The 11337-nt window shown below is 50.4% G+C and overlaps 1 protein-coding gene across 1 annotated transcript; it reads right to left on the bottom strand.

Moving 5' to 3' along the window:
• Positions 1-5728: 5728 nt before the first annotated feature.
• On the bottom strand, positions 5729-11110 carry SHISA2 (shisa family member 2). The gene is made up of 2 exons (XM_017831570.1): positions 10816-11110; positions 5729-8817 (listed from the first exon to the last, which is right to left on the bottom strand). Exons 1-2 carry the CDS (start codon positions 11108-11110, stop codon positions 8264-8266), a joined length of 849 nt encoding a protein of 282 aa, XP_017687059.1. The 3' UTR covers positions 5729-8263.
• Positions 11111-11337: the final 227 nt, after the last annotated feature.

Genomic DNA, 11337 nt, shown 5'->3' on the forward strand with positions numbered 1-11337 from the left:
GTGCCTCTTTGAGTTCCCCCAGCGTTTGGGGTGCAGCAGGTCCTTGGATGCCTGCAAGGAGCAATGAGTTTGTCCTGCTCCCTCCTCAGCAGAAGTACACAGCTGTGGAGAAATAAGGCTTGAAACATCACTGAAAGCCACTGCTGGTTCTTGGCTGTCTGTACTAAGGAAGGAGCTCCAGGGCAAATGGGAAGTGGGCTATGTCCCAGGTGAGGGAATGCTGGTGAGACCCTACTGCAGTGGTCATAGTCAGCCAGGACATTCACCATGAGGAAGTTTGATAGGAGGGACCTCATTTTGCATTTTTCATGCCATGACTGATCTGATGGGCCAAAGAGGTGGTCATGGTTTCCCTCTGCATTCCCCTGGATATTAGGGGCTGCCCCTGTGAGGGTGCCATGTCAGAGTGGTGGGGACACTGAGCTTCGTGAGTCACAGAAAGCAGGCCTTTGAGTGACAAAGCTGCAAGTTTTCAGGGCAGTTTGGCACTTAAATCCTGCAGTGAAGAGTCTGGGAGCCTCAGCTCTCACACTGGTCTTGTCGGATGGCTCAGCTGGCACTAGCCTATAGTCTGATAGCAAACATCCAGCAGAGTTGTCACAATAAACCAAGACAGTTTGTTGTCCTGTGGTACTGCTGGTACTTGCTGGTAATCGGTACAGACAGCAGGAGCACACCCCACTCCCTAAGGAGAAAAAGACTGGAAGGAAGGGATTGTGGTTTGGGTTTGTATAATGCACTGGTTTTGTAACTGTGCTGGTCCATCTCACTCGTTCCTTTCCCCACACTGGAACTGCCTGCAGGCACACTAATACAGGCCTTTTGAAAAAAAAAAACTTAGTGCAATCTTAGTGTCAGCTCATTTGAATGTGCCTGGTATCAGAGCTTGAGCTGCATATCATTACCACATGTGTTAATTTAATTCTGTATAATGACTGCATGTATTTATCCCTACATAGTGAAGCCAGCACTTCAGCTTTTAAACTGAGAGCCTGATTCTGACTGCACAGTAGGTCAACAGCACTTGCCTTTGGTTTGCACTGATGTAAACTGAGGATCATTTTTTCCTGTGTAACGAGACATTTACAGTCACGCGTAGACTGACTGATGTGTGAAGCCAGTGGGATTGATTGTGTCTCTCAAAAGCAAATACTGAGGGAATTAGCAGCTGCATAAGCCAGTATTTACCATTTGGGTAATAAATCATAGCAGAGAGTGCACAACACACCGACATCCTCATCTTGTCCTATAACTGGTGCGAGTGAACGTAGCACCATTGAGCTGTGGGAAGCTTGTGGCCCAGCAGCATCAAATACTCTGCCAGCTTGTCCCTGTCAGATTTCAAAGCTCTTTCTAAACCTGATTGAAGGAAGCCTGTTTGCCCCATCCCTGGAAATGTTCAAGGCAAGGCTGGATGGGCTTCTGAGCAACATCTAGTGAGGTCTAGTGAAAGATGTCCCTGCCCATGGCAGGGGGTTGGAACTAGAGGATCTTTCCTTCCAACCCAACCCATTTTTTTATGATTCTGTGAAACTGCTCAGTATCTCAAAAGGGAGACAGATAAGTAACTTTATTGCTGTCTTATTACTGCTATCTGACATAATGTTCAGTTGCCCTCGCTTAATAGCATTGATAGGCTCTGAAGGAGTGCATTTTACTTTTTTGTTTTCAAGTTAACTGACAAAGACAAACCAGAGTGGGCTGTGCCCTGAGCTGGTTTGGCATTAAACATGAGGAAGGCCTGATGGAAAACAACTCATCTTTTGAATTAAACAACATTTTTCATCTCGATGTATCACTGCCTTGATTTTGCTGGAGGTTTTCTGAAGGACTGATAACAGCCAATAAAGGACTGCTTACCTGAACGTGAAGGATTATCATGTTTAGGAGAAAGGATGTTATTGCTATTTCAAGGTTTAAGGTGAGTTTTCTTTTATATTTCCTGATGTGCTGTCAACAATGCAAACAGAAGACAACACATGTCTTTGATGAGCTGCATGTACCCACTGGGCCTTGCCCAGTACAGAAGGTGATTGTTTGAGTTGTTACCTGCCTGGTTTCATCTCATCAGAAATAACCACTAAAATTGATTAACATTTAAAAAAGTCAACTAACTTTCTTTTGACGAAGCTAGTGGCCAGTACAATGCTGGAGGCACTTGCAGTCTGAGAGCTGTGACTCATGTTACATTCCAGAGACGTTTCTCTCCCCTCTTCTAATGAAAATCAGGAAGTAAGAGGATAGTTGGCTTCTGACACACCTAGCAACTTCTCAGCCATGCCTAGTGGAATGTTTGCTGCCTTTTTCTTGGTATTTGGAAGATATCACCTTTGATGTTTAGTGGGCAGGTGTTTTCCTAACAAAACTGTGCCTCTACTCACTATGCCCCAGATGCCCCCATCCAGCACAGCTGCCCCCACAAGAGGTCTGGCTCAGCAGTCACCACAGTGGAGTGCCCAGCTTCCTGCAGGTCACTGGGCAGACGTGGGGGCAAGCAGGAGATGGACATGACATGAGGGCCAAGGAAAGCATTGTAAACAAGCCAGCATGGAGAAGCTGGAGAAGGTGAGAGGTGCAGTGTCACAACCCAGGTGAAAAAGGCCTGAGGTCAGGTCAGTGTGCTGAGATTTTCCAGATATAAAGTACAAATGAAGCCAAGCACTTAGGACAGCATTTTTGTCAGCAAATCTCAAGACCGGTAAAGTGTCAGCACAGGAAAGGAGATTTCTGCAGCAGAGAGAGAAAAGCCAGCCCTGTGCCAGGACTGTAGTGGCTTCCCAGGGTGGGGGGGAGCTGTGTCTGGGGCCAGGTCCGCCCCAGGAGATGGGGGCACTGGCACACCCTAAGGTTCTGAGGCAAGACATCACCCATGCCAACCTCGCCTCCAGGGCTTGCTGCAGATGAGCCAACAACATCTGATGCAAAGCAGCCACACTGAAATGTTGACTCAAGTGAGGACTTCCCGCTGGTGAAGCCCACGTGGGTATTTTGCGCTAAGTGGTCCAGCGTGATGGGTATATTCCCACTGCTGGGGCACAGGAGGCTACAGCACAGGAGTGTTACAGCACCAGTGGCTGGTGTTATCTGTCTGTTCAGGTTCAACAGAAATACTGTCACAGGGATTAAATGTTCTGCTACAGGACAGGGGGCACTGTGAGCCAGCATCTCATGGAACCAGCTCCATTCAGTGTAGATGGGGAAGGGGAGAAAGGATGGCACAAGCTTATGTAATTTGTTCAGTCCATTTGAAAGGGATCCTGGGCAGGAAAATGTTGCAAGCCTCTCTGAGGACAGAGAAATATTACAAAGAGACCTACAGAGAAGCAGGAAATATGAGGAGGAAACAATAAAATGAGATTCAGCTTGGAAAAATACAAGGGAATACAAGTGGGGAATAATATTTAGTAATAACTTCAGTGAGAGGAAAAGAGTGGAAAAACAGAAAATCTGGAGGGAGAAGAAAAGTTCCGGCAAGACCAAAAGTGAACAGTGAATGAGATTTTTTGAAAGGAAGGTGCTGAGGTCGATGTGCTGAGCTGAGACCTGCACCCCAGCTCGCTCTCCTGTGGGCATTAAGGGCCATATGTAAGCGATGGCTTCTAATTGCGCCACACTCCCCACTTTCCACTAATAACCTTGATGATGGCTGGTAACAGCTGTACAGGGGCATGAAAACCCCCTGCTAATGGGCTTTGTCCTCTGACTGTGCCCAGCTAATAGGTAAGACATTTTGAAGTGGTTCTCCACATGTGTGTTGTGAGGGGGTCACGTCTCTGATGATGATTTCTTGCTGTTCCCTTCATAGCTCAGTGGTATGGGCACTGTGGTCAGTACTGGCCAAGCCTGATGGGATTGCCTATGGCCACCTCAGGGGCACAGTTCCCCTTGTGAGGACACCACCAGCATCTTGGTGTGTGCTCTGGGCAAACCAGCGCTGGCCTAGCCTGTGTGGGATTTGCTGGCTTCTGCCCACCATCTCTACTGCTTACCCTGCACAACACGTGCCTGAAATAGGTAGAAATGTATTGAGAAACAGGGACAGAAACAGGATGCCATACACTTTAAACTGCAAGTGAGCAAGAACATTTAAGGGGTGTAAGCAGCAGGAAAACAAGAGGAATGTTTGGGAATATAGGACTGAGTATCAGGATGAAATTGAGCAAGGAAAGAGGTGTACAGCTTCTTGGGGTGAGTTTCCTGAGCCACGCATCATCCCTCACCAAGCTGCGTGACTTAGTGTGACGAGCACTTGGCTAAGGTTGCAAGATGAGTGATGTCAGGAGCATTTCCATCCCTTCTTACAGCAATATAAGGCCAAAAATGTATTTATGGGCCATGCAGCAGGTTTAGAATTTTTTAGCCTCTTGCATTTTAAAGAAAAGGAGACCATCTCTCCTGCAGAGCAGCTGCACATTCCCTGGTAGGAGCTAAGAGCTGCTGTGCCCATCCTGGTCCCTGGTTTGAGCCCAACCCTGGACTGCTGTGTCCCAGTGCTACACAGCAGCACTGCACGACGGTTTTCCAGTTCCTATATTGCATGTGGACTATTCCTTCTGAGTTGCAATCCAAATGACCTTGGTCTCAACTGGCACTGTAGCCTATAAAAAGTAAATGCACCACCACTTGCGCTTGCTCAGAGTTCATCAGCGTTTCCACACTCTCTTTCCCCATGCCATCCATAGTCACCACATGGAGCAGGAAAAACCCACCTCTCTAGACCGTGGGGAAAAAACCTACCAAGGAGGGAAACACCCCACATAAAAATACAAGAAAAAGCTTTGACACAAACTGTTGGCCTCTCCTGCTGCACAGTGCTTGCCACCTCAGCACATCTACTCCAAGCCATGGCTGACCCCCCCCTTCCCTGACAGCTTTCTCCTTCCACCCTTGCTCCCTCGCCTCCCCCAGATGCTAGGAAGTGGTGGCATTTTAGGACATGCCGTGTACAGCCTGACCAAGGCTACTTTTTTGCCAGACTGGTCTTATTTGAGTCATAAACAGGCAGATCCAACAAAGACCCAGTTTCCTATCCATGCCCTCTTGGCTCTCCCAGCCATCTGCCTGCCCAGAGTGCAGTGCCAGCATCGCCAGCAGCAGCAGGGAGCAAACACCAGGAAAGCAACGTGTACTTGTCCCAGGCTTGCATTATGCCCCCTGGTACAACAGGGGTTTGGTTTTGGTCTTGGTCTCACTTATGAGGATGGAGTTTGCTCAAGCAAGATGGGTCCCCATGCAGAGGGCAGTGAGAACAGCAGGGCCTCTTACTGAGTTGTACACTCAAAATGCTCAACTGGTAACCATGAGTCCTACTGAAACCAAAATCCTCCAAAAACGCTGTTTGCTGCAGAGCATTTGGTATTATTTGGAAATGGGGAACCTCATGGGTCCATGGGCTCTGGCCCATCCTGCTCCTGCTGCTGCTCCTCAGCCACCCTTGTGGCCACTGAGACATGAGGGGTCCCCATCTCATCTGATGCTCAGATGCCATCTCCCTGCTCCCCTTCTCTACAAACATACACCCTCACACGTGCCCCACTGGGGCACCGTGTTCAGCCATGTAAGTTGATGGGTTTACTGTGGGTCTTTAAAAACGCAGCAAAAAATCCAAACTTTGCTTTTTTCCAGAGTCTGGAGAAGTGGGCTGGTCAGATGTGCTTTTGTAGACAGAAGAAAGTAAATTATTAACTGAAGAAAAAAAGAGCCTATGACAAAGCAAACAAAACTAAAGTCACACTGTAAAGTATTTATTAAGAAACAAAGGGGGCTTTTTTCTTCATTTGTAAGAAACACTTTAAAGCAAGTGCTCTTTCAGAGATTTAAAAGCTATATTAAATGGTAACATTGGTTTTACATTATTGTACATGACATTAAAAAAATCACCACATCTCACAAAATTCCTTCTATTACAACTCAGGTTTCTCTGCCTTCAGTTGTAAAGTAATTTCTACAGACTTAAATTTAACTTATTCTTTTTTCTTTTTTTTTTTTTTTAAAACAAGTAAACAATATACAAAGATTCACCTGAATTTCATAGGTCAGAGAAGGTGTCCTTGCCAGGGCCTGTGCAAGGCAGGCAGTGTGTGCACTGGTGGCAGGGGGAGCTGATTTGGTTCACAGCTGGGAAACGTCATGACCACAGAGATGAGCTGCTTGTCTGGTCGTGCAGGAACAGGCCAGGTCTCACCTGGGGCCAAGCGCCTCCAGCTCCTTCTGAAGCCAGAGGCAGCTGCCAGCTCAGCTTGGGAAAGTCTGAGTGATCACGCTACAACGTGGGCATGTAGAAACCTAAATCCCCATGAGACCAGACAGCAGGGTGGGTCCTTCAGAAGCTTGGCAGCACCCAGCTCTGGTGCAACCACTACCTTGAAGATCCCCAAGCACCACGCTGTGCAGGCAGAGCAGAGTGGACACTGACACCTCCAGCAGCCGGGCACTGCCTTCCCAAAGACGCCCAGCCTGGCTGGAGGGGATGCCAGGTCCCATACACCAATCTTTCTATCCAGGTCCTGCACACTGACTGGGCGATCGCAGCCAGGAACAACAGATCTGGGATAAATTACCTATTCATTTCCCCATGGCAGCGGCCAAACCATTTCTGCCCACTGCAGACTGCCTGTGTGTGGCATGTTTATGAGCAAACCACTGGATTTGGCAAAGTGTCTGCACCTTATGTGTCATTTAAAAACAGACATACAAAAAATAACAGTATCACAGTTATTGCTACATATTGATACAGTATCAGACAATAAGAAATCTTTTGTAATGTCTGGTCTGGTTACAGTAATTGCCTGTTCTTTTGTACTGAGCCTCAGTCTTCTGTTGCAGTGTTTTGGCTGAAGAACAAATGGATGGAAACGCAGAGACTGTGCTTTCTTAAGAGACAAAAGCAGCCTTAGTTTGCTACATCTGGGTTGATATATTACAAGTAGCATGATCTGATTATTCCCAGCACGCTGTTGCCTTTCCACCTGGAGAGGTGTTTTCTCCAGATGAAGCAAAGCAAAACAGAGCCAGCAGCTCCAGTGTGAAGTGCCCCCCCACCCCGTCCACACCTCACCATCTCCCTGATCCCCACGGCACTACAAGCACCCTTGTCCTTTGGTTGGGCCTTTTTCCTTATTATTAAATACAGCTGTGCCTTCCTAGTCCCCTGCCCCACAGGTAAAGAAGAAAAGAGGACGGGTTTCAAACCTGCACCAGCCCTACCGTGTCCCAGCCAGGGCAATTCTGTGTGAGACTCCCCTGCTCCCACATGGGAGGGCAGTGGACTCAGAATGGGCTGGCGGGGGAGTGGGACAAACTCCATTTTCCTACAGGCAGACTCAGCTGCAAGTAGGCTTTGGGGCTGAGAACTTCATGCATATTCCTGCAGGTTTACTGTTTCATGAGAAGTGAGGTTAAACTAGGCATATTTGGAATCACAGTATGACCTTTCCCTGTGAAGGCAGTTTCAGCTCAGATGCTGCCAGCTGTACCAAAGCTTTGCTGAGTATCACAAAGAGCAAGCACCTCGTACTGTGTTTTTAGTAAAATGTTCACAAAGATAGTCTGTGCAAACCACTACTGCGTCCTGATCTTGAGACAAAACCAAATCAAGGATTTCAAGTGCACTGGAAGAAGAGCTGAATAATTCACTCTTCTAATTCCTACATAAATACCAGGGACAAGGAAAACTGGTCTTTGCAAGACAAAGTCTCTCGTGGCATTTCATCCCAAACTGGATGTGTGTAAGAAGCCGTGAAGGCTGGTACCAGCACCCTGCACGCAGGGATTGCACTGTTTGGCTCTTGGTTGTGATTGTCTGTAAAACATCGGGAAATGTCATTAAAGAGCTGGGAGAGGAAAAGAGAAGTTTAAGTACTGCGGTCTTGTACAGTGTAACAAAACTCTTTCTACGAATTAATTAGGCAAATACTTCTGACCATGTCATACCTGAAGGGCACTTAATGGCTCCGACATTTATCTCTCAAGTACAGTAATGTGAAATACATATGCATTTTCAGCATAATCCGCCGCTGCTGTAAATCACGCACTGGAATGAGAGCGTATCTGGCAACGTTAATTCCGAGATATCATCCTTACAGTTTCTGGCAACAGACCTCGTTGAAAATAAATGGTTTATAAACACTGTCTGACATGCATGAGCCTTTCAAAATTATTTACAAGTGATGTTCTGGGAGCTTCATTCCAAGGAAGTATTTCTCCTCTGCTCAGTTTAGATATTAAAATCTTCTGGGCGGGAAGGGGGAGGAAGGCATCAGCGCTACACAGTCACAGCTGGGTACATCTTCTGTTCGCTGTTGGTGTGCGGGTAGGGAGACTGGATCTGCCTGTAGCCACTCTGCAAACCATCTAGGAAGGGGGGCACCGGGGTCAGCGGCATCGAGTCATGCTGCACAGTGTAGCCCACGTACTGGGGGTGCAGGTACTGCCCCTGGTGTGGCACGATCTGGGTGGCCTGCTGGCAGTTCAGCACTGAGAAGTTCGTCGGCATGTTGACATAGACATTATTCATGGTCCCTTCTGGCAAACAGCAGTTGGTCTGGGACCTGGTCGGTGGGGCTCTGGCCCCTGAGTTGGCACTGGAGCTGGAGCTGGCAGCTGTGCTTGACTGGCGAGAGGAGGAGCCCCGGGAGGTGCTGGCACTTGGGATCATGGGGATTGTCTCCATCAGGCGGGTGCCCCCAGGGGCTCGACTCTGCTGGGGCTCCTGCTTGGGCCGCAGGCATCTGCAGCAGCAAGCTGCCACCAGCGACCCCAAGATGATGAAGGCGACAAATACAGATCCAACGATAAGGAATGGCACATAGATGGGCACTGCAACAGCAAGGAAAACATTGTCACTGGGGCCAAAGACAAACCTCAGCAGCTCCAGCAGAAGTCCCCCCTCATCCAAGTGGAGCCCATTCCTCCCAGCACAGATCAGTGCAGGGCAAGCACTGACAGCTGTGAGTGCAGCCAACCATTTTACACTGGAATGATGAAAAGGGCTGCCTAAACCAACAGCTTAAGTTTCCAAAAGCATCTTTACAGTTATTAGCAGGGATGAAAGCCCACAGCTCACACCTGGAGGGAGGACAGCTCACTCCTGGTGATGGTGGTCTAGTCCACATTAACCACTGCTCCACCTTTCATCAGATTGCGTCTCCAATATGCCTTGCTAGAAAAATTAGGCAAGACATTGCTAGGCTTGAACAGTGCCTTAGGGAGATACTTTGGGGGCAGGATCCCTGCTGAGGGCTCAGGAGCATAAGGTAGTCAAATACCAGTGCTGCATCAAATCCCTCCCCATCACCAGCCCTCTCTGGCTTGTTGTCACCCCCTGGGGAAGGAAGGCAGCAAGGCAGTGACCAGACAGCAGTCACAGGGACTCTGACACCCCATAGCCCTGGGGATGAGCATCTGCTTGCTCTGCACTTCAGCCCTGGCTTTAGGGAGAAACTACAGAGCAGGCACTGGGGAGACTGCACCATGCTCCAAAGCTTTGCTGCCAGCAGAGGGGCAGCATCACTCCTTGCAAGGCTTAATGAAGGGACATCAGGGCAGGACAAGTGAGGGTGGCCAAGAGGTGGGAGCAGAAAGTATGGGCGATGCTTCACGGGTGGGGTCAGGAGCCACCAAGCATGGCAAACACCATCCTTGGAAGGACCTGGGCTCCAGGCACCACTCCCAGGAAAAAAAGCTGTTTTCTCTGCCTCACTAAGAAATGTACATGGATACATTCGAGAATAACGAAGGAGAGGTGCATCCCTTCAGTGCTTGTGAATGCTCCCAACAACCTGCCCGGAGTTCATCATTTCCACCAAAACCCAGCAGCCCCAAGACTCCAGCAGGGCTGTGGACCCCTGCTTGACCCTGTCTGACCTTGCTAAGACAGCCACTGCTAATGCCATGCAAGTTCACAGTGCCAGTGCAGGGCGATGGCTCCCAAACCTATTAAGCAGTAAACACCAATTTAAAAAAAATGCCTTGTTCTGAGAACTGCAAAGAAGGTTTATCTATCTGCTCAGGTCAGAATACCTCCTTGCACAGCTGATTACACGGAGCAAGTTATAACCAAAAGGACACAATTCTTCCATCATTTCAGCACTTTTAAACAAAAGGCTGCAAAACATCATCTCCACTTCTGTGCTTGATGCTGCAGCGGCTCTTAAGCAGGTGCACACACTTGCTACAGACAGTAACGCACAAGTTTTGCAAGAGTAAATCTGTCCTAATTATAACATCACTTCAGGCTACTTCTCGTGTGCTCAGCATGCATGAATGGGAGCAAGGGTGCTGGGGAGCCACCAAGGCTTTTTTAAACAGTAGTAGAAAGACTTGAGTTTATCCTTGAAATTCAATCTTGTAAAGCCAGTCCTAAGTGGGGATATCTGAGCTGGAAGAACATACACAATTACAGTGGGGACCAGCCAGAGTTCTTTTGAAATATCCTGTTACTTTTTCTCTTTTGCTTGCATGCGGTTGTCTCATTTTTTCCTTCTCTTTTGAATGGGGAACACAACCGGAGCTGAGGAGCCCATTCGAAGTGGCGGCAGAGTTGCGCCAGGCCGGGACTGCGGGGAGTGCTGTCACCTGCTCTAACGGAGACATAGCTGGGATTTCCAATAATAAGGGCAGGAAAAGCCAGGCCTTCAGCTTGGGCACTTCTCCCCGCGTAACAGCCGCCGCCGGGCCCGGCCAGCCCCACAACTCGACGGAGGAGGGAACCAGCGACATGGGGGGGAAGGGGCGGGCAAGACGTTCAACGCCAACCCGCGCGGAGCCGCCGAGCCGGAGGGACCCGCGGTGCCACCCCTGGCGGGGCCGCCTCACCTGCCGCGCCGTCGGAGCCGTCCTTGCCGGGCCGGCCCGGCTCCGCGCCGCCCTGCCGCCGGTCGTTGTCGCAGGCGCCCTGGTCGAGCCGCGCCTCGGCGCTGGAGCAGCAGTACCGGAGGGCGCAGCTGCCGCAGCAGATGGTGGCGTCGCCGCCGTCGAAGCGCTCGGGGCACTGGAAGCCGTCCCGCCAGCCGCCCTGCCCGTCCAGCCAGCCGTGGCAGTACTCGCCGCTAGCCGCGGCCCCCGCCGGCAGCAGCCAGCCCAGCGCCGCCAGCAGCAGCCAGCCCCGCATGGCGCCGCCGCGGGGGCGGCCGCGCCGTCAGAGCCCCCCCGCGCCGGGGCAGCGCCGCCCGGCCCCCCGGGGCAGGCAGCCGCCGCGCTGCGGGGAGTGTGGCCGCGGGTGCCGCCGCCGCCGCCACATGCCCGGGGCCGGCCGACGGGGTGCGGAGCGGCTGCCGGGACGCACCGCCCGAGCGGCACCGGCGGGGCGGGGGGCGCCGCTACTCGGCTCTCGCTCGC

Source organism: Lepidothrix coronata, unplaced genomic scaffold (assembly GCF_001604755.1).
Source record: "Lepidothrix coronata isolate B3197 unplaced genomic scaffold, Lepidothrix_coronata-1.0 Scaffold193, whole genome shotgun sequence".
Classification (NCBI taxonomy): domain Eukaryota; kingdom Metazoa; phylum Chordata; class Aves; order Passeriformes; family Pipridae; genus Lepidothrix; species Lepidothrix coronata.